Below are 27,944 nucleotides of genomic sequence, written 5' to 3' on the forward strand. Positions count from 1 at the left end.
GACAACCTGGCCAACCAACAGGGAGGTGCTAGGGAAGGAACTTAGGAAGAAATGCTCGTGCACGCTGGCTAGCCTGATGGCAGGTGGGGAGATGTGTGTCCCTGGGTGGAATGGACTGCTACTGAAATTCTCTGATCGGCAGCGCAGGGGAGTGCATGCACCTAAAGTGAAGCACCAATAGGGGGACGCATCTTGAAGAACTATCATTACTGCACAACATGAGTAACTTCTTCTTTTCAAAACACAGCTCCGGTGAACTTCAGTTGCAGCCACGAGTGTTCAGCAATTCTGCAAATGTGGCTATGGGTGTGTCACATTGGGCACCCAAAAACGAGGAATACACAGTTAGTGTCCAACTGTGAATATTTTGGTTTTGGTGATTTGCCCAACATCACTTGGGAACTCTGTAGCACACATAGGGATAGAATCCAGTTCTCCAGGGCAGCATTCAGCTGCCTTGATTACACTGGTCTACAATTTTTGAGAAATCGTCTGCTTCAGAGATAAAATGTGCTATTTATTATGTATTTTGATGTGCTGAATTCAAATATGACAATTAAAACAACTGATTGGCTACTGTTTCTAAGATATTTAAGTTTTTACATTTTATGTCTATGTATATTGTGTAGATAGAGTTTTAATCATAAATTGTAAACCTAGGTCTTTTCATGTGTTTATGGTTGCTTTACATGATAATATTTCACCTGTCCTGTTTATGTAACACTTTAAAAATCAGCAAAAGCATTATATAAATAAAATTTATTATGAAACAAAAGGCAAAAAACAATTATGTGCATAGTTTAGTCCTTTTCAGTGTCTACTCGGCGCTTCTTGGCTTGTCTCTTGTATTCATTAAATGGAGCATCTCTTGTCACTGTCCAGCAATAGTCTGCAAGCATTGATGGGCTCCATTTACCTTGATAGCGTTTCTCCATTGTTGCAATGTCCAGGTGAAATCGCTCGCTGTGCTCGTCGCTCAGTGCTCCGCAGTCCGGTGGAAAAAAATCTAGATGAGAGTGCAAAAAATGTATCTTTAGTGACAGGTTGCAACCAAGGCTTTTGTATGCCTTGAGGAGGTTTTCCACCAACAACCTATAGTTGTCTGCCTTGTTGTTTCCAAGAAAATTTATTGCCACTAACTGGAAGGCTTTCCATGCCGTCTTTTCCTTGCCACGCAGTGCATGGTCAAATGCATCATCTCGAAGAAGTTCACAAATCTGAGGACCAACAAAGACACCTTCCTTTATCTTAGCTTCACTTAACCTTGGAAATTTTCCACGGAGGTACTTGAAAGCTGCTTGTGTTTTGTCAATGGCCTTGACAAAGTTCTTCATCAGACCCAGCTTGATGTGTAAGGGTGGTAACAAAATCTTCCTTGATTCAACTAGTAGTGGATGCTGAACACTTGTCCTCCCAGGCTCCAATGACTGTCGGAGTGGCCAGTCTTTCTTGATGTAGTGGGAATCTCTTGCACGACTATCCCATTTGCAGAGAAAACAGCAGTACTTTGTGTATCCAGTCTGCAGACCAAGCAAGAGAGCAACAACCTTCAAATCGCCACAAAGCTGCCACTGATGTTGGTCAGAGTTTATGCACCTCAAAAGTTGTTTCATGTTGTCATAGGTTTCCTTCATATGGACTGCATGACCAACTGTAATTGATGGCAAAACATTATGCAGTAAAACAGCTTTAAGACTCGTCTTCGATGAATTAATGAACAGTCTCCACTCATCTGGATCGTCATCACACCATCGATGTTGTTGCAAGCTACAAGATCACCTTCCATGAAGAAGAATGGGACAAGATCCTTTTGACGGTCACGGAACATGGAAACCCTATCATCATCTGCCAGGAGATTCCACTGCTGTAGTCTGGAGCCCAACAGTTCTGCCTTACTCTTGGGTAGTTCCAAATCCCTGACAAGGTCATTCAGTTCACCTTGTGTTATGAGGTGTGGTTCATAGGAGGAGGTTGGGAGAAAACGTGGGTCCTGTGACATTGATGGTTCAGGACCAGAAGTTTTATCCTCTTCCTCTTCCTCGTCTGACTCAAGTGAGAATGATTCTGGTGCATCAGGAACTGGCAGTCCTTCTCCGTGGGGTACTGGGCTGATGGAATGTTTGGATAATGCACAGTCCACTTTTTCTTCTTTGACACACCTTTCCCAACTGGAGGCACCATGCAGAAGTAACAATTGCTGGTATGATCTGTTGGCTGTCTCCAAATCATTGGCACTGCAAAAGGCATAGATTTCCTTTCCTTGTTCAACCATTGGCGAAGATTTGTTGCACAAGTGTTGCAGCATATGTGTGGGGCCCACCTCTTGTCCTGATCTCCAATTTTGCAGCCAAAATAAAGGTGATAGGCTTTCTTAACCATAGTGGTTATACTGTGCTTTTGTGATGCAAAAGTCACTTCACCACAAACATAGCAGAAGTTATTTGCACAGTTCACACAAGTACGAGGCATCTCTGCTCACTTTGGCTAAACAGAAATGTGTCCCTTTGCAAAATCAAACACTGACAAATAAGAGAGCACGACACTGTATGATTTCTAGAGCTGATATAGGGCAATTTGTTCAGCAGAGTGATGTAAGCTTCGTTATGATTGCATCCTACATGACTTCTAGGAATAACATGATGCAATGCATATCATGTATGATGCAATACCAGCTTCAGATTGCATCATTCATTGTTTTGCCTAAAAAGCAAGTGCTGTCCAAACCCAGTCATAGATTTATTCATAGATCCAGTCAAAGATGTATTTTAGTCATTTCTAGTTTAAATTGAGATCCCTTCCCTTTATAACTCACTTATCCTCCGTCATTCCCAAGTCAAGGGTCGTATATACTGACCCAATAGCATATCTTGAAAACTAGAGCCAATCAACAATTTGAAGCATCATTTTCGTTCTCGGTGACCTAGAATTAGTAAAGTTTGAGAACATTTATTTCAGAAGCATTTTGGCTGTAGAGCAGTGTTATGAGAACATCCTTTGTCTTTGTACAATACCTTGCTTTGTTCACTACACACACACCCAGCTTCTTTAACAGATGGGGCAGGGTTCCTACAGACAACAATGCTCTTCATTACACGACCCTGCCTGTGCAGAATGAGGCATTGGTCCTCAGAAAAAATAGTATGTGATCATGTAATTAAAGACTATAATATTAGGCTTGGAAGGATTATTTTTACTGGTAAATGTCAATAAACATCAGTTTCACCATAAACACACAAACTGATGAAAAAAATTTCCATCAATAGTGATCAATATGTACAGTCAGAACAATTCTGTTTGAGAATTTACTAGATTTTGATTTAAGGATATTTACCTCGTATATTTTGACACACAATGTTGACAATATATGTTTTAGTGAGGATAAAGGTTTAACTTTTTGAATCTCAAAGTTTATTGTCACGAGACACAACTGAAAAGTTAAATAGCTAAAAAGAGGAAAAATGCTAAAAACAAAAACAAAAAAACTCTTGAATTCTTCCAAACCTAATCATAGTGTATAAGCAGACAAATTAAGTTTGCATGTGCAACTTTAGTTCTGGCATTTCCTAACTTTTTTAAGTATTTGAATTTGGAACATTAATAATACTTTTTAATGTGTTTTTTGCATGTAATTTCCTAATTTAATAAACCTGAAGAAACAGAATTTCTGTCACGTGGAACTGTATTGACCTCAGCTTGGATCATGAGCTAGATTTGGATCTTTAGATCAGTACCACAGGCCTCTACCATTTGAACTAACAGAGTAACTTGTAGCATTTGTAGGCTATTAACATTTCTGAGGGCCAGCTACTAGAAGTAGCTCTGACACACAGTTTTCCAGTGGGTTTAACAGCTATTTGCTGACAGCAGAAAAATGTAGAGACTCGGTACTCCTAGGTTCAGTTCCGTGTTCTTGAGGGGAATGTGTTCCACTCCTGTGGCCATGGTTCTTGCTCTCCAGCCCCCGGAGCCTATCGACCCCCCTTTGCCTCAGCTCCTGCTTTCCTCCCCATCTGCTCTTATATACACACCTACCTACATCTACCATGCTCCCAATGCCCACAAATCTTCTGGTTTTAAAATTTGTAAATCCTTAAATGTATTGAAATAAACTATGCCAATATGAGCACATTAACTGCATCTGTACTAGTTGATTGTACCGATTTAGTTGTATCGGTTTCTACATCAATATGGTTAAATTGATATAAAAACTGATTACACCTGCCTTAAAGCCTTTCCACTGAACAATCTAACTGATCTTTTGCATGTAATAGCTTGTTGGATTTAATATCAAAATATGCTTTATAGTTGTCTTTAGTTTTTAACTTGGGCTATATGGACAACAGCATTCCAAAGTAAAACCTGCAGGACACCACATGCTAATTTTTCTGCCTATCTGAAGATAGGTTTATTTTGTTCTCATGCTTTCATATTGTATTGATCAAACTTTCTCAATTTCCCAATTCATTGGGAAGTGTTACCTGTTCCGTTTTTTAAGTCAGGTTAGACAATAAGTATGTAATGTAATGCACCAACTCTTTTGCCAACCTCTTCTGTTTCTTTTTTGGACTTCATCTTATTTTCCTGGAGTTGGGGGGTGTGTGTGTGTGTGTATGTGTATGTGTATATATATATATATATATATATATATATATATATATATATATAATAAAGGGATTTGATTGATTCACTGAGCTATCTGGGTGTCTCATGCATGCATTTGAAATTAAATAACTCCTATCATGTGTAGGGCCCTATATTTAAAGGTTGAAAGGTTTTGGGGTTTTTTAAGAGGAATAGTAGAAGGATGTGTAATTTACTTAAATTTCTACTTTGCAACATTTACTGATATAGCAGGGCCAATTATTGGTGTTAGCAGACATGTTCAAGGATAATGTCTTTAACCAGATACCTCTTATAATTTTTCATTTAGTGAAACTGGTGAGTTGAAGCTCCATCCAAGTTTGTTTCTTTTGCTTTTGATCCTGGGCAAGCTGTATCCTTCTCCAATGGATGGCACTTATTCAGCTCTCAGCATGGCACCGTTTGTTCCTTTTATTATGAGGTGAGGTACATATTTCAAAAGAATTTTCTATGCTTACTAGAAAACATTCTCTGGTGATTTTTTTTTTTCATATGAAGAGAATCATAGTTTTTTAATATACTTTTCAGCATATTTCAAAATGCTTTGTAAATGTGTTAGTTACCAGTTAGTTGAAATAACTCATGAAAAAAACTGTTACTTTAATAGTTGTTTGCAGTGTTTTTGTAGCCATGTTGTGTCCCAGGATATTAGAGAGACAAGGTGTATGAGGCAATATCTTTTATTGGACTAACTTCTGTTGGTGAAAGAGACAAGCTTGTGAGCTACACAGCTGAAGAAGAGCTCTGTGTAGCTCACAAGCTTGTCTTTCACCAACAGAAGTTGGTCCAATAAAAGCTATCATCTCACACACCTGGTCTTTGTTACTCTAATACTATATTAGATCAAAGTTCTTGATTACATATTAATACCTATTTTATTTTCACTGGGGTTAAGAAAAAGACTAGGGTAAACAAATCTCATGCCAGTCACTGCAGGGATCAGAGACACTTTCCCCTCATGTACAGCATTGCAAAATTAATTGGTTAGCTGCATTGTGGGTTTTTTTTAACTTTCATCTGAAGCATGATGTATGGTATGGTCACTACCAGAGACTGTACACTAGAATTGATGGATGAACTTGATTGACTATGCTGTGATCGGGAGGGTAAATCTTATGCTGCTGTTCTTTAAGAAGAATGTTTTCAACTCCTGCGGAATGGATTTCGATGTTCATTTACCATAAAAAATGATGGGAGTTGTATATTTAATCCACTGTGCATGGTGTGGGAAACATAATGCTAAAAAAATTAATTGCTTCCATGTGGAGAGGGAATTATGGTTTTCAAATACTTTTTTTGCTCTTGGGTAATATGGTGAAAGAAAACAGGACTGGAGGTTGGGAAAGAAATGGGAATAGTTCTTAAGTACAGAGGAGGGCTTAAATGCCCTACCAGCTGCGGGAAGATAGATTTTACAGTCCAAAATATTACTCCTTAAGCTTGGAAAGTTCATTATTAAATCTATTAGAGCAGTAAAGGAAGTTAAACATGTTTCTGCCCCAAGTCTTGTGATCATTATTTAAGCTGTTATTTATAGTGGAAAACAATAGTAGCTCTGCCTGTTTCTCTCTTAGCAGATATGACATTAAAGCATAGTGTCTTGTATACCACAGCGTTGCTCAGCGTTTGTAGGAATAAACTCAATTTACCATATACTGTTTCTAAAAACAAGAACTGAAATAACAGAAGTTTATCTAAAATGTTTCTATGATTCCGGAATCTCAAACGTTTATCTATAGATCCATCTAGAGGTGCATTTATTAGTTAGGTCATTTAAGCTATATTCTGCCTTCATACAGTAGCATAGCTGGGGGGGAGCAGGGGGAGCAGCTGCTCCCCCACTGGGTACAGTGGCGCTTTAGGCCACCCATTCCACCTCGGCAGAAAACGCAAAGCACCAAGCCCGATGTTGTGTGGCCGAGTGGAGGGAAAAGGGTGAGTTAATCATGAGGTTTTAGAGCCAGTCACTGTTTCTGCAGCTTGCAAAAACGTTGTGACTCGTTTCACAACAACCCCGCCGCGTGCATCGTGTTTCCTTGGCTTGGACCTTCTGGGTGTCCTCCGCCCCGCAGCTTAGTTAGACCTCAGCCTGGGGCATATGAGCGCTGCTGCCGCTACACACGCTGCCGGCTGCGGACGCGGCTCGCACTGGGTGCTGCCAGCCGCTGCTGCTTGGGTGGCTAGACTTATTCCAGGCAGAGAATTAACCAGCCAGCCAGCCTCCAAATCTCTGCGTTCCTCACACACCTGGGCACTCAAACCGGAGCTGCCTGGGGTTTAGCGGGCAGCGCTGCTGGCCAATGCATTTTCCAAAGCGACTAAGAGAGCCCGGGGGGGGGGGTGGTTTGCAAGGTTCGCATAACATTACGCTCTGCAAAACAGGTGGGAGGAGGGGTCAAGCTTGGAGCCTGAACTTCTGCAGAGGTAAAAGGTCCCCGGTGCAAAACAGCACGTGTTGCTGCCACACCAGTTCCCTTGTGCAGTGGGCACATCTCCCCAATAGCCGCCCATGCTCTCCTGCAGCGCCTCTGGGGGTTAGATCCAGGGCTGGGAGCAGAGGTAAGGAGACACAGACGGTGAGGACAGGAATGGGCGATTCCCTCCCCTCCGTAGCACCTGGTGGGAATTACCCAGATGAATTCACCTCCCTCCCCGGAGCCAGTCCTGGATTCATTGGTTCCATGGGGGGAAGCATCTCCCATGTCTGGCCCTCACATCCCCTCGCCACTGTCTTACCCACCCCCCGCTGCTCTCCTCCTCCTCTGCAGGCCCCCCTCATCCTCCATCCCCAGGCATTCCCTCAAGTTTGTGATTTCATAAACTCTTCTCTCGCCCGGTAAGTTTCACTCCCTTGTAACCCCTGAGTGCTGCTGCAATAGGCTCGAGGTTACCGTTTCGGGGGGGGAGATTAGCCCCAGCTGGATTTGCAAAAAAAAACCAGACAGTGAAAGCTTACTGCCTGGCTGGTTTCTCTGGAGTTGCAGGCATGGGGCATCGCTGCGGGAGGCGCTGAAGGCCTGGGGTTCATAGGGGGATGGATGGGTAGACGGATGGGTGTGTGGGACTGGGGACAAAGGGTGTGCTTGGGGTTGATTAATCAAACTTAGCTGTGCCTCTTCAGCTGCCACTGAGAAAATCAACAGCTCCCAGAGCAGCCGTGAATTAACTTGGCTCTCCACTGCCATGTGCTTTATGCAGCTCACAGAGGCTGCTTGAATTACCACCTCACTTAGAGCCTTTACTGCCCCATAATCAGCGATGAAGACACCGGGCAACACAACAAAGGAAGTCTTATAAATAGCAGGGGAATGTCAGTCACCCGCAGTGCCATTGTAATTGCTGGATTAAGTATGTATTTGCTAAAGTCCCCTGGGGGGGATTGTTACGGTCTATGGGGCTGATACCAGACATACATGCTTGTCATTGGTTGCAAAAGGACACGGCAAACCCCCTCCCCTATGTGGGAGCTGCGCTGGGGTCAGGGAGCAGGGCTCCTGACTGCAGACAGGGGACTCATGATCCCCACTGATGCCAATAAAGCCTCCTGCAAGGGTAAATCAGAAGGGAGGATAGATACATAGATGGGTGTGTATGGAGATCAGTGGATGGATGGATAGACAAAGGGGTGTATATGGGGCTAGATGGGTGCGTATGGGGTGATGGATGGATGGATAGATAGAGGGGTGGATGGATAGACAGAGGGAAATGTATGGGGATGGATAGATAAGGTAGCTAAACGCAGTGATAGATCCAGACTCTGTAGTAACCCTATTGCAGCAATTATGCCAATAAGTAGCGCAGTTGCAGAACGATCCTTTAGCCGACTCGAACGTATAAAGTCCTACCCGCGCTCTGCAATGGGTGAAGATAGGTTGTCTGGGTTAGCTTTGCTCTCCATTGAAAGCCAAATGGCTACTGAAGTAGATTATAATAAGTAATAGATAACTTTGCTAGAATGAAGCTTAGATGAAAGAGGCTGTTGTAGTTGCTTCATCGATTATCATATTGTTTTGATCTTATCTTTTGAAATATAAAATAAGTAAATAACACTTGTTTTTATTATGTTTTGATTTTATATTCAATATAAATAGATGTCATACTGTAAAACTGTTTTTATATTTTAAATGCAAAATAACACATACTTGTAAAACAATATCATTCTTGTGTTTTTATTTTAAGTACAAAATAAATATGTGTAATGAATTTAAAAGTATGTAGTTAGTAATTTGATATGTCGGATGGCTCCTTTTTTTGTGTGTTCGCTCCCCCTGATCATAGATGATAGTATCTTAGGGTTGAAAGAGACCTCAGGAGGTCATCTAGTCCAACCCCCTGCTCAAAGCAGGACCAATCCCCAAATCCCCCCCTTGAGGATTGAACTCACAACGCTGGGTTTAGCAGGCCAATGCTCAAACTCTGAGCTATCCCTCCCCCCAATTGTTGATGTTAGAACCTGGCTACGCCACTGCCTTCATACCATATCCTACTTCACTGGAGTTTTATAAATGGTCTAGAGTAGAAAACAGTGCCTGTCAAACATCCATTTATGCTATTTTTTCAGCTTACCTATTCTGTTTTTCATGTTCAATCTGCATTCTGATTGGCTATTCTTAGCGAGAAACACATGTGAGCAACATAAAGCTTCAGCATTGCTGTCCTCAACAACTGCTGTGAACATTTTTTTGGACCTGTCAGCATTAAGCCTTTTCACAGGGATGTTATGGAACAAATAAAATATATTTGAATAAAAAACTCAAGACATTAAGAGATCTATATCACCAGGGACTTGCCTTCCTTAACTCCTATTGACTGCAAGGATGTCTGTAATACCAGTAGTGAGGAGGGCAAAGAGATTTGTTAAGATTTTCTTTCTGTTGAACATGGGCAATAAATTAGTTACACTTTTAACAAATTGGTCTAAGGCTAGAGAAAACTTGGTACATCTTTCAGAAAGCAAGTTTCATCAGGCTTTGAGATGTAAATTTCCTGTCTGATACTTAGCAAAGTGCTGACGTTTTACAGTTGTCTGGAGCTATACTGAAAACACTGTAGCCTTTTTAAAAAATCACTTTGTGTTCAACCTGACATTCTTGATTGCGTATCATTATATAACTTGTTTTTTTTTTAAATGTACATAAACACTTCTGTGGATGCATTGATAATTAGTTCATTTCAACCTCTGTGTGCATTATCTGTGATTTACAGAGGTGAATCACCTAGGGAAGGATACTTTAATTCCTTCCTTTAAATTTTCCCCTTGCACAAGGACAAATGAGCCAAAGTAAAAGTACCTCTTTCCTGAACATTTCTGATTCCTTTTAAGATTGCAGGTGCCAGTGAAGATTGTTGTGAAATAATTCTAAGTGAGAATCAAAGCGAAAGTATAGTACCAAAGGATGTTAATCAATAATATACTAAACCAGGATACGTTAGTCATCCTCTGAATCTCCCCATGTAGATATATTCATCTATATATATGAATGAATGTGTGTGTATATAATTACTTGGCAATCCTATACAATTACAAAATATAATTGCTATATTTTATACATCGTATAGTTTTATATGATTTCAAGTTCCGTAGAGCTCTAACATCACGTTTTATAGCGGATAGATATTATATATGCAGCGAGAGAAAGAGGAAGTGAATGAACAGTATAACGTAGCTGATCTTTATCCCTACACACAATAAAGTGGCATTCATTTATTGATCTGAGAGAATGAACTGAGTACTTAGTGTGTTTGCAAGAAAACAGGCAGCTCCCTTAACAATACTGTACTTGCTTGGAAGATTTCTAATTAGGCTTTTGAACAGTTTCAGTTAGCTAAAGTGGAATTTTCCATCTAGTGGGAGTAGAGTTAAGGTCGCTCTGACCGTGCTGAAATGAATTGCACAATAGGAGTAGGATTAAATGCTGCAAGGACAAATCTCGGTCTCCCTGTAATACATATACTTTCTACTCCCTGCTAAACTAGGACATTTGATTGCCTATCTACAGTTCTATTAAAAGTACTTGTTTTTTTCCTCCAGATGTTTTGTTTGGAAGAGAATGCATTGATTCACAATTTATCATCTCACTTTTTAAGATTTTTGAAAGAAGTTGTTTTAGAGCTAGATATGTCTGACATACTGATTACTTTTTAGCATGAAGGAATGTTCAGAATGTTTTTGATTAACGAGGGAGGTAATCTGGAGGTGACATTTTAACTATAAAACGAAAACACTTCAAAAAAAAAAATTCTTAGCTGTTAAAGTGATCCAAATTTGAATGACGCTTGTATCCATGCCCTCCTCAATGCAACGTTATTCATGAAGTGCTTAGTGCTGAATATTGTTGGCTGAATTCTCCGTGGGAATAAATCAGTGTTCCTGTGGAATGATGGTGAGAATCTAGCCCTCTACTCTTAAGGGCAGGTTTCAAAGCAGAGTCATGAGTAATAAAAATCATTAAAGGAAATGCATTCTGTGGAGAAAGTTTAATTAGAAATACAGAAATCTTGCTAAGAATTTAATATTTTAAAATGTCAGCATTGCTACATCATGTGAAATCTTTGATTGGATCTTTCTATTAAAGCACATATTATAACAGCTTAAAGGGTTGGAAAACCCCATAAAAGAAAATCACACATGCTGTTTTATTTTTGAAAGTGTGGTGTAATTCAGAGAACAGCTAGTCCTTGTTTCTGCTTTACCTTTGTTCAAGTATTCTCTCCTACATTTTGATTTTGACCATAAAATATAGTAAGCTTGGCGAGAGTGTAAAGGAAGAGGATGCTTGACTCAAATACAGAGGAGAGGAATGCTAGTCTGGGGATGGGGAGAAGTAGTTTGTAACAAAGAGCTGGGGGTGTGTGGGAGGGAGATGCAAGTGAGACTGGAGGCATGTGGCAGTGGAGGGGTGCAGGAGAGAGAAAGAAAAACAGGGACCGATAGTTATCGGAGTGGTGGGGCAAGGAGACAGGGACTGGGAACCAGGGTGGGAAGCTGCAAGCCAGCGCGGGAGGAGGAAGACTGAGTCAGAAAAGTCCTAGTTATGGTATAAGAACCTAAATAGAGAGGTACTTGTAGGTGGGCCTGGGAAAATAGCTCCAAGATCTGTGCATATCTGAATCGAAACCTTTACTAAGAGGGTGCTAAGAGTCTTCAGGATTAGTGACTGCATAGGGCCTACATTGCAGGTCTGCAGCCTGCCTGGAGGATGGGGGTGGAGCCCCTCCACTAAAGCTTGATAACTTGCCTTTTATGAAGTGTGTGTGAGAGACGGGCTTTTTCACATTAAGGGTATGTCTGCTACTCTTTCCAACTTGAGATAACTAATTTCCAGTTGACCCAGATTAACTATCAGGATCGCACCCTATTAGTCTGGATACTCCACAAACATTTGTTGCAGGTTTGTGGCCTTAATTAACTCAGGTTTTTGAAAAACCAAAACAAAACCCTGTAATATAGATGGACGCTATGTGGTTTGAACTACAGCTGTAGTATACTTGCATTATTTAATATTCCAGAAATTAACTACATTCTGAACTGTACTTAGCCAAAAAATAGACTGTAAACAGGAAATAGCTAACTATTTTTAAACTAAATTAGACTAGCACAGAGTATTTTGTAGGTATATTGAACATTATTAATTTAGGAGTGAACTACAAGCTTGATACAAGAGATCTGGTTCTTTCCAGTTAACAGTCTGAAAGGAGGTTCACTCCCAAGAGTCCTATCAAAAGCTGTTCAGAGATTAATTAGCCTTTCGTGTGTGTCTGAGCCAATATTTGATAAACTATTTTAAGCAACATGACGGTATTACTGAAATATTGTCTTGTGTATTGAAATACGTATTTGTTCTAGTTCTGGTAGAAATACTAGCATGAATAGTAATGTATTATAGTTAATACTGAATGTAATTGTTTATGGGCTAGGACAAGTCAAAGCTTACCTTGACTGATGTTTACTTGAAGTTTAAATAGAATCACCTTCACTTGTGCCTTGTTGATAGTTTGTATATAGAATGAATTTCCTCTTAATGGGCTTTCTGATCAGTAAAATATTTTTCTGATGTTGAATAACTTCACCATAAAGTTATGTAATCAATTTGTTCCCAAAACAGTTTTTTTAAACATTGTAGGTATATTAAATATGTATGTCATAATTATTATTGTAGTGCCTAGGAGCCCAGCCATGGACCAGCTCTCTTGTGCTAAGTGATGTTCTAACTGTATTAATTGTGCTGACTTGCAGTTAACTGATTTGTCTCCCCAGTTGTTTTTCACTTCACTAACTCATAGATGCCATTCCAATATAACTACTTTGTCTCAAAAAGAACAGGAGTACTTGTGGCACAAGCTTTCGTGGGCTACTTCTTAGGAAGAAGTGGGCTGTAGCCCACGAAAGCTTGTGCTCAAATAAATTTGTTAGTCTCTGAGGTGCCACAAGTACTCCTGTTCTTTTTGCGGATACAGACTAACACAGCTGCTACTCTGAAACTTTGTCTCACTATATCACCTGAATTTCTCTATCCTTCCCAGGCTTTTTCCTTCACCTATCCTCAGCCCCACCACTCACCTTCCCAAATTCCCTCTATCTTCTCTCCTGTCTTCATCACTCTGTTCACCTCAATTCCATACATGTAAGGGGAAAGATATCATAATGATGATTAACAGCTATCACTTCTGAATAATACATTAAATTACTTTTAAAAACCATGGAGCCTCCAGGATGCCCATACAAAGCAGATAATCTCATTGTAACTGTTGTGTTACCATCCCTGTAACCCATTGTTGTAAACCACTTATTTTGTTACATCTAAGCTTGGTTATATGAATGTGTGAGTCAGGGTTTGCAGGATTGGGCACTTGAATTGTAAACTTGTTGGAGGAGTGACCCTGGGCCCAATTTTCAGAAGTTTTGAGCATCCATAACTCACATGGACTTTTTAATTCAGACCACCTGTGAAAATGAGTGTGCCATGGCTCTTATTTATCTAAAGGAACCGTAAGGCTCTCTAAATATTAATTTTTGTTACTTTTCATAAACACTCTTCATTATTTTTAAAAGGAAATTATTATGAATCTTCACTAGCAAATGGTTCATTTTTGTCTTTGTATTTAGAAAAACTTAACCTCATAGCCAGCTTGTATTGCTTAGATAGCATTATCACTCACATACAATAACATCAGTAACTTATGGTAAATTGTTTTTCAGTAAGTGCCTGATACTGCTCCCATTGAAGTTAGTGGCAAAACTCTCATTTACTCCAGAGGGGCCAGGTCGGGGCCCACAATGAGTAACAGAGCAACAAACTCAAAATGTAAAATGAAAAGTGTTTGTAAGGCTATAAAGTACACAGTCAAAATTTTCAAATTTAGGTGCCTAAAGTTAGACTCCTAAATTTGTTTTTAGGTACCTAAATAGAATTGGCTTGATTTTCAGATATGCTAAGTACTCACAGTTTCCTTTTGAACTCAACAGCTACATTAAAAGGAGGAAGCTACATAATCTCACAAAGAGAAAAGTAAACTAGTGCAGATCTTGTCCTGTCCTGAGATATCTACAGTACATTTTTTGAGATTCTATAATTTTATTGAAAACTTGGTTAGTAACTTTATTTAGGAAAAATATTTCTGCAAACATTTTTGGTGTCTCAGATATTGTAATTGGAAAAATATTCCTTATTTATTTATTACTTTGTTTAAAAAAAATAGTAGATTCTCTGATTTTGTTTTCTTTCTTATGTGCAGTTGTTTATGTTGACTTAACTATTTTGTCCTGTATTTGACTGGTACAGTATTTAACTGATTTTCTCACCTAGGGTGACCAGATAGCAAGTGTGAAAAATCGGGATGGGGAGTGGGGGTAATAAGTGCCTATATTTAAAAAAAAAAAAAGCCCATAAAATCGGGACATCTGGTCACCCTATTCTCACCTCCAAACCCTAGTACTCTTTTGAGAAGTGGCCAGTGTAGATTGTCACAGAGCTGTGTAACAATGTGGCTCTACCTTGCAGCCTTTTTCATTTTGCTGTATTTTAGCATATTATGGCACCAACAGGAAACTTGTTGCCAAAAACCTGCCTGATTGCAACTGCCAATGCTATGAGATAGAGATTTTATCAACAACCAACAGAAATTTCTGTTGGGATAAATGTTCAGCGTGATATGAAGGGAAATACACTTGTTGAAGCCAGTTTTACATTAATACAACTGTTGTGAGTTACTATTGTTAATTTGAAGTCTGTCCCTAAGTCTCTGTGTTAAAATGTATACATCCTCCATTTTTGTTTTTCTTATATTAGCTGGTCCATATGATTGGTTTAAGTTGTAGTTGGCTGGAATTATTTTTATTATTTGGAGTCTGAATGATGCAAAAGTATTAGAAATATTCAGTTCTTGCTAAGGAAGCTCGTTGGGCCCATTTGTCATTTTACTACAACAGCAACTATCATCTTGAGTGCAGTTTGGGCTTTCAAAACCTATAACCTGATGTAAGTATAGAAAAAAATATATAGCCGTAGATACATAATATAAAAATCATATATATCCTGTTGTAAAATGTGGATTTTTTACATTTGTATTGTTTTTCTATGCTAAATTCTTATTGTGAGAGCACGTTTGTATGTATTTTTGTTTGGTGCAAAACCTTCTTAGACAATAGTATAAATATTTCTTCTGACGGGCCTAGGATGAGGAGTTCATTTGAGATGGAACAAAGTGACAAATACACTAAGACTATCAAAAAAAGGCTAGTAAAAATCTGCTACTCTTAAGTGTTAGCTTTTGAGTATCCCATCCCATCTCCTAGAACTGGAAGGGACCTAGAAAGGTCATCGAGTCCAGCCCCCTGCCTTCACTAGCAGGACCAAGTACTGATTTTTCCCCAGATCCCTAAGTGGCCCCCTCAAGGATTGAACTCTCAACCCTGGGTTTAGCAGGCCAATGCTCAAACCACTGAGCTATCCCTCCTTAGGGGAAAAGTTTTGGAAGAACTTAACCCCTCTGGCTGCTAACCTACTTGCCATGATTATAATGGTAAGTTACAGTAAGAAAATTAATCTTGGCATGTCCTCAGCTGCAATCAGTTCAAGTACTTAAAATCTTTGCAAAGGAATGAGATTTAATTTATTTTGTTTAACCTATATAGTTATTTTAAACATAAATAAAAGGTTACAGACATTACTGCAGAAAATTGTGTTTTGACTACAGTCTTTGTTGTGGGTTTTGCTAACTAATTGGTATAGTAATAAGTGTTGTTGTGTAGTTCTTCCCATGATTCTGCATTTGTGAAGCATAATAGTAGTTTGTTTTTACAGGTTATCAAAATTAAAATGCAGTTTTGAATAACAGGTGTTCTTTTATTTTCTCCATGTTTCCATTTACACAAACTCAAGTTGGCAGAATTTTTGTTTCTCTAGCAGGGTATCAGCCAAATATTAAGAAAAGGCGAATCTACAGTTAACCCCATGTGACTTCAACAAATTGCTAAATAAATCTACTTGAAGTTATGGTTGTCATTGAGACATTGCTGGGGATTTCTTGATAGCAAAGGCAACAAACAGATTGAAACTGAAATAGAGAATCCCAGCAGATGATGTAATAAATCTGAATTTGAAGAGAAAATACTTCTATGGAATATGAAACTTATTTACTTTCTTCCTAGGGTCCCTTAAGTATGGGGTGCAGCTGGGAGAGACTTGGGCTTTTAGTATAACTTGTTGACCTGTTTCACAAATAGAAAAAGCCTATGTAGTTTGGCTACATGCTTTCTGTACTACTAATGTATACTACAGTATAAATGATTTTAAGTGCTTCTGAGAAGAGTATTGCCTAATGTTTTATCTTACTCATCTGTGCTTTTCCAAGCTGTTCTGTGTTGGGAGAGTAAACTATTTACTACAGATACAGAGACTAGAAACTTATGCCACTATTAAAAAACCCAAACCCAGTCCCTTAAAAATCTTTTAACATAAATTCAAGGATATATTCATGTCTAAGAACTGCAGAAAAACATTTATATTCCAGCTAATCTGTTTCTACCTTTGGCTCTGATGTTGTACCCCTTTTTTATTTGACTAAATTGATGTATTAGTTGTAAAGTATGTAAGCTACAATAAACTGTTACTACTGTTGAGACATTGAGTCCCTACTTTTCTTTATTCTTTGTCAAGAAGAAAATTGACAAAAATGGAAAGTAAATACTGCATGTTCCTCAACTAATTTCAGATTAAAGTCAAAATGTACTCAGACCAATTATAATGCAAATGAATCCCAGCAATGAGCAACTGAAGGTAAAAAAATTGAGACTTACTTTGTCTCCCTTCGGATACATTAGTTCTTCGGTGATATAAAATTCTATATGGAGCCCTTTAAATCATTTAAATCATAATTAATATTCACCCCTGTTTACTCTAGGTTGGTTTCACAGCTATGATCATTTATGAAGATACGTTTTTATTCATAAATGAAGTAAAAATTGAGTTCCTGAGAAGACAGGAGAGAAAAGAATTATTTGCAAAATCTATAGTTGCATAATACATTTGATCACATCAAAAATTATTTTGTGTCCCTAGTACATTATTTGTGGATACAAGAAATGCAGGAAAAGTCTTTCTCATATAAAATCAAAGAGATTGTGTGCCAAGCAGGTTGTAGTCATTGTTGGGGAGGTAAAGGACACCACTGTAGGATTGATATACCTGCACATAGTAAACTGAAAATGAATCTCATTGCCCTACTCTTTTAGTAGCCATACACAAATAACCAGGGCTCCCACAATTGTAATTCAAGATTGTGTATAGTTTGCTTCAGCTTTAGTCCCCTCTCTCCTCAGCACTGTACCCACATATTTATAGGCCTGAGCCAAAGCCAATTGAAGTCAATGGGGAGATCCCCCATTGACTATGAAACTTTGGATCAGACTCTGTATATCTTGTGCCTCAAGAAACCAGCAACTTGCTTCCCCAATGAGGATTAGATTCTGTGTAGAATCACTGACTTTCAAAAGTCATTTGACAGCCTTCACAGGTATACATTGTGGAATATTCTTCAGTCCTACAGAATCCCAGTGAAAGTCATCAACATCAAGGCCACATACAGAGATGTGAAGTGCTCTGTAAGGGTGAACAACCAGATAGCAGAGTGGTTCAATGTGGAAACTGACATGAAAGAAGGCAGCATTTTATTTCCACGGTTGTTTGGAATTGCCATAGATTGGATAATGAACACATGTATTATCAACACAGACTCCAGTCTAGCATGGGTCGATGGCAAATGCCTAGAAGATCTAGGCTTTGCTGCTGATATTGTGCTATGAACAACACCCCAAAAAGCTACAAAGAAAGACACACAATGGGAGGCCTACCAGTGTTCAAAATTAGTTATTCTAAAACACACATTCTTGAAATCCAGATGTAAAGCAGTAGTATCCTATCAGAAGGCAAAAATATCAAGAAAATATAACAGTTCACCTACACAGGCAGCACCATATAAGTCAATGGGAGACCTTAAGAAGGAAGTGACATCAAGAATAGGAAAGACATCCACATCATTTACAAAACTCAACAACATATGGAAATCAGATATACCGCACCAAAACAAAACTGAGAATTTTCAGTTCTAATGTAATCTCGATGCTACCATGCAGCTCAAGAGCTGGAGATTTACTAAAATGTTGGACCGTAAACTAGATGCCTTCTAGTTATTTATCCTCTTAAGGAAAGATATTTTCTCATTGATTTTTCTCCAATATCAATGAGGAATCTAAGAGGAATACTTAATAGATGTGGATGTACCACAAAAATAAATGCCTATGAAAGCTTCTGGGCATCGGAAAGCCTCTATCACCCGTGAAGAGATCTAATAAATTAACAACCAGCAGCTCATTTCTACCAGAAGCAGAAGAAAGCGCTGGACATCTGTGGGGCATGTACTCTGGATGCCAAAACACGGACTGCCATGTCAACAAAAACTGTAAGAAGAACGCTTAGCAAGGAGGGTAGAATAGACTATTTCAACACCACAGAGCAAATGGAAGCAGCAGCAAATGACAGAGAAATGGAAATGGAAGGGGGGAGGGATAGCTCAGTGGTTTGAGCATTGGCCTGCTAAACCCAGGGTTGTGAGTTCAATCCTTGAGGGGGCCACTTGGGGATCTGGGGCAAAATCAGTACTTGGTCCTGCTAGTGAAGGCAGGGGGCTGGACTCGATGACCTTTCAAGGTCCCTTCCAGTTCTAGGAGATGGGATATCTCCATTAATTTATTTTATTTATTTATTTATTTATAAGAGACTGGTTTTCACCCTGTGTGCCAACATTGGCGTGGTAAAGATGAAACACAGTGTAAATAGAATCGCATATATATCTTTTATTTGTTTGAAATGTTAAAAATACTCTCTAAAGCCAGTAGAGGAAAATGGAGAATGCCTTATAAACTTACACTGGGGAAATTGTGGAGGAGATTCAGGCTGTACCAGGGACAGAGAAGAACCAGTTCCCAGACATCCCAAGGGAGGAGGAAACAATATAGTACCTTCATTGGGCAAAGAATCCCATCTTTCCTGGCAGGATTAAATCCTGAGATAATGCTATTGTACATAGTGTTGGCTGTGTGGGTATGGCATTTAACTGCTGCCCAGGTTGTTGGTAATATACCATTTCTCTTAATTTCTATAAACCTATGCATTTGTAAAGAAAAAACTGCAAATAATTATTTAGATTCTAGGGGTCATTGCTTTCATATTGGGTCAAATGACAAATGCAGAGTAGGTCAAGTTGAAGACCTCAAAGGTTTGATAATATCCCCTTTAGGAAAAATATTCTTTCATTGATTTTCTTTAATATGGAAATCAGAGGAATATTTAATAATGGGGATGCACCACACAAATATTTGTATAGTCAGCTTACTATTCTTTTTACACCTAACTGCATAACATTGCTGTAGCATTGCTACCTTCAACATTTGATTCAAATATTATGTCTTACAAGGGGTAATTTAGCAATTTAAAAATGAATTATATTGAGGATGTGTGAATAGAGCCTGGAACATAATCATTTGATCTGATTTGAAAAGGAAAGATAACTAGAAGCTTTTACTTCATTTTTGTGAATGTCATTTTTGCAGGAGCTCTTTCACTCCGAACAGACAACGCAGTTGGGCTGGTAGTTGAATTTTAACACAACTAATTTTTTTCTAATAACTTAATCCACTGCAAATTGAACAGTATATAAAAATAACTTCCGGGTTTTGAACAATTATTTAAAAACCAAGTGAACTCTTTGGTTAACTTTGGGTAAGGCTGGCAAGTGGTTGACCCAAAGACTAAATGTTCAATGTTCGTTTTAATTGGCAAAGTTGGCTATGCTCTCCTGTAGTATTGGTTAGCAGTAGAAGTGCTGGGTTAGATATCTTTATAAGGGAACTGTTCATCAGTTAATCAAAAGAACAAAGAGTATTCTAGGAGTGAAAGTGGGTCCAAGACAGAAGTGTATGGTGAGCATAAAAAATGATGGAAATACTTGTCTGCTGTGACATCAATACTTGTCTGCTGTGACCGGGTAATCTGTATACTGCTGAGTGAGGGGGAAAGTACGTGTATTTTTTGTTCTATATATATGAAAATGATGATTTATTCTTAACGTAAAGTACACCATTTTAAAATTATTTTATTTATCCAGATTGCTAGCAAGTGGTAAGCAGGAAATACATGGTAGTTCCTATTATTGCATTAGGCATTTTAATGAAAGGATTGGAGATGTGTTTAATGGCTAAAGCCGTTATTAAATATGTTACTCTTATTTGGTAGTCACATCCCAAGTTAATTTTACTTTATTCAAAAACAATTAAAGCTTGTGCGTGACCTGTTGTTCCTCCATTTAGGTTTAAATAGTGTTGTGTGTACACCACTTATAATAATGGATGATATACACAGGGCTCTGTTGTTGCCGAGGGTAGAGCGGGGGGGGGAAAGGAAATAATATAAGATTCCCATTTATGGGCTGCAGCATTCAACCTTCCCCTGTGTCACCAGGCTCCATCTAAACTCCTTTGTTCCCACTCCTCCTCAACTTTCTCCTAGGAACATCTCAGATGCAACCTCCATTGTTTCCTGAGCTGCATGCTGATAGGCATGATTTGGGGTGCACCCCTACATGTCTGTATAGGTTCAGGGTATAATATTGCTTCTATTATTATTATTATTATTATTTTATTATTATTTATTTGTATTAGCCCTCAGAGTTCCCTTTTTTTCTGCTGTCATGCTGTGTTTGATATGACTTAATGAAAAATGTAGCATCAACCTTAAAAGGACACTATAAACTTTTTAATTATTTTTTAAAATGTTTAAAAAACTTTTCTAATCAAAATAACAAATTGATTCTGATAGCGTATGCTTTAAATAGCATGAACAGAATTTTGTTCTGTGTTTTTAAAAAGCCTGTTTTATAAAAACATTTATTAGAGGGCTTTTCCCTGCTCCCACTGGGGTAAAGAAGGGACTTGGGTTGAATTTGAGATCAACACAGTGGTGTCCCTCCTTGCTCTGCTCAAGTGCATGTTTGTTGTTTATTCAGTTCCAAACATCCTATTTGGTTTGGTGCAAGTAGTACATTTCAGATTACTCCAGACCAGTGTATGAGAATGTGATACCACTATTCTAGTTCATGAGACAGGAAGTGCAGCTAACTTCCTACTAACCAAATAATGAAATTGATTATATATAAAGTACTGTCAGACACCAGAAACAAACTAAAAATAGAGGGGATTTTTCCTGCTAATCTTTCTTGGTCTGCAGTTTCTGGAATTGTAACAATAACAGGTACAAAATTTTCATGTGGAAACATGATTTTTCAAGTTAATTCTGTTCCTTTATATTTCTGTGACATAGCTAATGTGCAAATAGTGAGAAAAATGTTTTAAAAATGTTTGTTTTATGGTTAATTTAGTAATCTGAGAATTGGTGAAAGTGAGTACTGCAGAAAAGGAACAGTTATAAATAGAAGTAAAGGAAACCATGCATATAAGGAACACCTTAAATTCTTTTATAAAAATATATTTGAAGTACTTTTACTTTTCTTCTCAATTAATGTCCTGTCATTTTTACCATTAAGGTAATTAACTGAATGCTTTGAAGTGTGCTTGGGAGTATAAAACCTTTTCATACCTAGCACAAGCTGCTGATATAATTTATGGATTAAATCTTGCCAGTTTTAGCTGCTTTGTTCAGGATCTGAATATTTCTAAGGTTGGCCAGTGCAGTGGGAAATATGTTGAATCCATAGTTAAACTTGCTGGAGTCTGTTCAGATTTATTGACTTTTTGTTCTTGCACATGAACTGTTTGAGGTAAATGTGTTACATTCAATAGTTCTCGATGTATGTAGATGAACAGTACTGGTTTGCACATGAAGTACTTATTTCGATAATTGTGTCTAGGACTAACATTTACTTTCAGTGGATGGATACAGAATTGAGATTCTCCACAGGTAGAAATGGAGTAGTGTATCATTTGAGGATTTTCCAAACTTTTCCAGTTGACTAGTATTTTGAGATATAATAAAATGAGGGTGGATATACCAGCATGTTTGTTAGCAGTTTTATAATTGGACTGAGGCACGATTTCACACTTTCCCTGTGACTCTTTATAAAATGTGTCCATAAAGAATATCAGATCCTCAAGACACAGATTAAGTATTTTCCAAATCTAAAGAAAATACCCACACTCCTCCCAAAACACTCCACTGCTCACACTTCTGGCCCATGAAGAAGATGAAAGAGCCAAGCAGCCTGTGATAGGTTTCAGCCACTTCACTTAATGTATTACTGGAAGGCACTCAAACTCCAGTGATAAGCGCAGTCTGAGAATCGATAAAGAACAGAACAGAATTTCAATTGGTTGGTGTCATTTGGCAATGCACTGTTTCCATAATTGACTCTTGAAAAATGGTTCCTTAACATGGCCCAAATTTTACTGAAGACAGGGCCTCTGATTTTAGGTTTCACAACACAACAATGCATTGTTTTACATTCTCAGGACCTTCTCAGCAGTTAGAAGGTCCAAGATTAATTTTAAAAATCTCAAAAAAGTTTGTATTCTGCTGAATACATTGAAATTTCTGAATACCACACAGTGTGGTGAAGCAACTAGTTTACAACATGATGCATTCCCTCAGTCCTGAGCCAAGTCCTTGGAAGAAACAAATAGATTCTGCCCACCCACCTCCCCTTTATCAGCCAAAGGACTGCAAAGTTACAGCACCTGAACTATTTTTGATTTGTTACTCATTTTGTCGGAATGACTGCCTGCAGTCTAATCCAGAATCCAGCACATAGGCTATTCTGGAGAGTAATCAGCTTTCTTCTCAGAGAAGATCACATGTGTACAGAATGGTCTATATGGGACACAGGATGCGGTAAGCAATCACAAAATAAACAGCTCAGACGGTCCTTTATGGAGATTGGTCAATTTGTACAAGGAACGGTCTGTAATATACTGAAGAACATTTGAGTTACTACCTGCTATGTAGATTGTGTCCTTCCTGGCTGGTGAAGGACAACAGAGAGACTACTCAAGCCATCTACCAACACAAATTGTCAACATTTCCTTCCACAAAGGCTCCTAACATGCAGCTGTGCAAGTAATACTTAAGAAACGGCTTTCTACCATCTGGGCCGGCTCTAACTTTTTTGCCGCCCCAAGCAGCAAAAAAAAGTGCCGCCCCGCCGTAACACCCCCCCCCCCAGCACCGCCCCGCTCTGCCGAAACCCCCCCGTCGAGTGCTGCGCCGCCGAACAGCCCCTGCACCCCGCCGCGTTGCTGAACCCCCGCTGAGCGCCACCGAACACCCTCGCCGAGCTGCTGAACTCCCGCTGAGCGCCGCGCCACTGAACGCCCCTCCCATCCCCACAGAGCACCGCACTGCCAAAGCCCCCCGCGCGGAGCACTGCCGAAACCCCCGCTGAGCGCCACGCTGCCGAACACACCCCCCCCGCGTGGAGCGCTGCCAAACCCCTCCCCGCGGAGCGCCGCGCTGCCGAACACCCCCAGCAGAGCACCGCGCCGCGCTGCTCCCCCTCCCCCCGCCACCCCAAGATTGGCCGCCCCTTACCAGGTGCTGCCCCAAGCACGAGTTTGGTTGGCTGGTGCCTGGAGCCGGCCCTGTCTACCATCCTCACAACCTAGTAACTGGTATATTCACAGGGACTCTAAACTAGCATAACCTAGAGCTTAATGGCCACAGATAACCTACTAAAAAGCATGAAAGCACATTAGTCAAATTCTAATTGTTCAGGGAAAACAGTATTAGTTATCCATTGTTTGTACAAAAATGTTGTTGCATGTGTTACAGTATACTCTGTATGGAGAAGAAAGTATTCAAAATGAAAAATATGGCATTTAGCCTTCAGTAGAATGCCTCTCATCGACCCCTGTATAGTTTCCTGCTCTCACCATTACTTTGTTTTATAATTCTATAACCACCTACTGTTAATTGGAAGTGTTCTTCAAAAAGTTTGAGTTAATTTTTAGCTCTGTTGAATCACTTTGAGCTGGTAGATGTTTTTTCCAAACCACCTAAGTAATTTAGGAGCATGTGTCTTATTGAGTTGTCCTCCTTAGTCACTTAGTTTGTGAGATTTTCGAAAGTGCCTATCTTTCATTTGTCCCTTAAAAATTCTCAGATTTAGTGCTGCCTCTGTGGAAATGAATGCAGGATGGGGCGGATAGGAAAATATCTATCCACCAGTGAGAAAAGTTTGCAGCACTTTCTCCATTGGTGTCTTCAACTTTCTCGTTTACCTCCATTGTGTTGCCAGGGATTTTTTTTTTTTTTAATAGTCAAGAGTGCCACCGTTTTTAAGTTTACCCTCTTAATATAGAGGTTAAATACTTAGAGCACAACCAGTGAGAAAGCTTATTTGACTAATAAAGCTCATGGTAGCAAGCCAAAAAGATTTTCCAGCTGGTACTTGTATATTTTTCTTTGTTTATACAATGTCAGGAAGAAAATCCCCCAGACGAATTGAGCAGAAAGATCAAACTGAGATTAAAATAAAATCCTGTTTGTTAAATCCAACTTCATTGCTAATGAACTGTATATGTTCTTTATTTATTTTTAACCTTACAGTACTAGGTTTCACTACAGATGCAAATAGAGTTAAAATAATTGCCACTGTCATTTTTGTCTTTAGAGATTGTTCCTAATTTGACTGGTCAGATTATTTCCCATGTTCATTGTAAATTGCCATGAGGAAGAAGTATTTGTATAGACAGGTGCTCCAGAGTCAGAGATTGTGAGGGTCTCCTTTGTGACTGTTATAACAAGGAAGCAAGACTTGTCACTCAAAGCTGGAACTTTATGATTTGTTTACATTTGCCTGACTCTTGTGTTTGAGCTCATTCCTCCTCCCATTTTCCGATAATAAAACTCCTTTGAGTTAAGTTACTGATAACAGGTGATGGCTGAGTGAGAGACAATAGCCGTCAAAATGTCACATTCTCTGAGTCTAAGGTAGCCCTATTGGTTAAGGAATAAACTAGGAGGGTATACATTGTGAAGTTCATTTGTAAACCTCTCCTGTAGTTAAGGCATGAAGCCAAGTACCTTCAAAACACCTGAGATGTATAGATCAGGTGCCTTAAGGCAGTCAAGTTCATTGACAGGTTACTGATTGTCACCCTGTTGTGATATATTATTGTGTTTAAAAACGAGAGAGAGAGAGATTTTGGTGCATTACCAATAGAATATTTTGAAAAAATAAATATTTTTCTATGCATTCCTATGCCAGAAAAAGGAGTTCCTAGGAAAGGGAACAAATATAAGAGAAGTTTATTTACTATACAGAAGAACCTTCTTAGTACTGATTTTGCTTCTCTGAAAAGCAAATAATTTGTAACAGAACTCTGTGACCTTATTCTGTTTCTCAGTAAGAATTTAATATAGTGCTCTCAGGAGGTTTCATATTATTAAGATTTTAGTACTTTTTCAAATATGTATATTACCATCTATTTACTAATGTGCTGTAGGATGTTATCATAGTTTACATGTGTCAAGTTGAACAAAATGCTTTTTGTTACGCTGTAAGCTTCATTTTTAAAGTTTTGATGATCTAAGTCCAAAAATTGAGCCTTCCCAAGTGGGTCTTCAAGTCATGTACAATAGATGGCATCAGGGGAATCCGTGAGGGCCAGATCTAGTAGCAAATTTCCATTCCAGACCACTATGCCTGACCTCCTGCACATTGCAGGCCACAAAACCTCCCCTCTCCCTACTCCCCCCACCCCCCCGGCTCCTGTAATAGACCCATGACCTCTGCATGAGTTACTTAGCTCCTCAAATCATGATTTAAAGACTTCATGTGACAAAGAAGCCACCATTAATTCTCATTTAAACCAGCAAGTGGCCCATGCTTCAGTGGAAAGCAAAAAACTCCCAGGGTCTCTGCCAATCTGATCTGGGGGCAAATTCCTTCCTGACCCTAAATATGGTGATCAGTTAGACCCCTGAGGAAGTCAGCAAGGCCCACCTGCTAGACACCTGGGAAAGAATTCTCTGTAGCAGGGGTAGGCAATCTTTCAGAAGTGGTGTGCCGAGTCTTCATTTATTCACTTTAATTTAAGGTTTCGCGTGCCGGTAATACATTTTAATGTTTTTTAGAAGGTGTCTCTCTCTAAGTCTATATTATATAAGTAAACTATTGTTGTCTGTAAAGTAAACAAGGTTTTCAAAATGTTTAAGAAGCTTCATTTAAAATTAAATTAAAATGCTGATCTTACGCCGCCAGCCTGCTCAGCCCGCTGGGTGTGTGTGTGGGGGGGTTCAGGGCAGAGGGCTGGGTGTTGCGGGGGGGGGGACTCAAGGTCAGGGCAGAGGGCTGGGGTGTGTGGGGGAGCAGGGCAGAAGGCTGGGTGTAGGGGGTTCAGGGCAGAAGGCTGGGTGTTGGGGGAAGGACTCGAGGTCAGGGCAGAGGGCTGGGGGTGGGTGGAGGTGGAGGGCACAAGGCTGGGTGTGGGGGGGTTCAGGGCAGAGGGCTTGGTGTTGGGGGGGACTCGAGGTCAGGGCAGAGGGCTGGGGGTGGGTGGAGGTGCAGGGCACAAGGCTGGGAGGGGGTTCAGGGCAGAGGGATGGGTGTCTGTTGGGTTGGGGGGGTTCAGGGCAGAGGGCTGGGGGGTGCAGGGCAGAAGGCTAGGGTGCTCCCAGCCCCCTGCCCTGAGCGGCTCAAGGCATGGGGCTGGGAGGGATATGCCCTGGTCCACCCCCTTCCCCCAGGCCCATCCCTACCTCTCTCTGCCTGCTCTAGGGAGCAGCAAGCATGCTGCACTCGGCTCTGCTCCTCTGGGAGGAGGAGTGGCCGGAATGTACCATGTTATGGGAAGAAACAAGGGTTGGCTGCCGCAGGACCAAGCTTCTGCCTTCTGCCCCCACAGGGGAGAGCAAGCGGTGGGCGGGGGGACTGAGTGGGGCGGGAGACCGGAACCCCCCCCGGTCTCCGCTGCGGGGGCAGGAGGCAGAAGCTTGGTCCTGCGGCAGCCAAGCTTCCCTCCTCCCCCGCTTCTTCTCCCAGCATGGTGCATTCCGGCCCCTCCTCCTCCTCCTCTCACCGGGCAGGCAGCGTGCCACTCAAAATCGGCTTGCATGCCGTAGGTTGCCGACCCCTGCTCTGTAGTAACTCAGAGACCTCCCCATCTAGTGTCCCGTCTCTGACAGTTGGAGACATTTTGTTACTCACAGTTGCAAATGGGCCACATTCCATTATAGGCAAACTTGCCATACTATCCCCTCCATAAACTTATCAAGCTCGGTCTTGAAAGCAGTTAGATGTTTTGCCCCAACTGCTCCCCTTGGACAGCTGTTCCAGCACTTCTCTCCTCTGATGATTAGAAACCTTTGTCTAATTTCAAGCCTAAACTTATTGACGGCCAGTTTGTATCTATTTGTTCTTGTGCCAACATTGGCGCTTAACTTAAATAACTCCTCTCCCTTCCTGGTGTTTATCATTCTGAGGTATTTATAGAGAACAATCCTATCTCCCCTTAGCCTTCATTTGGTTAGGTTAAACAAACCAAGCTCCTTAAGTCTCCTCTCATAAGATAGGTTCTCCATTCCTCCGACCATCCTAGTAGACCTTCTCTGCACCCATTCCAGTTTGAATTCATCTTTCTTAAAATGGGAGACCAGAATTGCACACAGTATTCCAGATGAGCTCTCACCAGTGCTTTATATAATGGTATTATCACTTTCCTACCTCTATTGGAAATACCTCACCTAACGCATCCTAGCCTTTTTCACAGCCACATCACATTGATGGCTCATAGTCAT

At 40.0% G+C, this 27,944-nt stretch overlaps 1 protein-coding gene across 2 annotated transcripts in view; it reads left to right on the forward strand.

Moving 5' to 3' along the window:
* THADA (THADA armadillo repeat containing) overlaps nucleotides 1–27,944 on the forward strand; it is a 327,070-nt gene that overhangs the window by 122,511 nt on the left and 176,615 nt on the right. For both annotated transcript variants that reach the window (XM_054024500.1, XM_054024499.1), the window contains one exon: nucleotides 4,931–5,062. In XM_054024500.1, the coding sequence (XP_053880475.1) occupies nucleotides 4,931–5,062 (132 nt within the window). The remainder of the gene's footprint in view (nucleotides 1–4,930; nucleotides 5,063–27,944) is intronic.

Source organism: Malaclemys terrapin, chromosome 3 (assembly GCF_027887155.1).
Source record: "Malaclemys terrapin pileata isolate rMalTer1 chromosome 3, rMalTer1.hap1, whole genome shotgun sequence".
NCBI lineage: Eukaryota > Metazoa > Chordata > Testudines > Emydidae > Malaclemys > Malaclemys terrapin.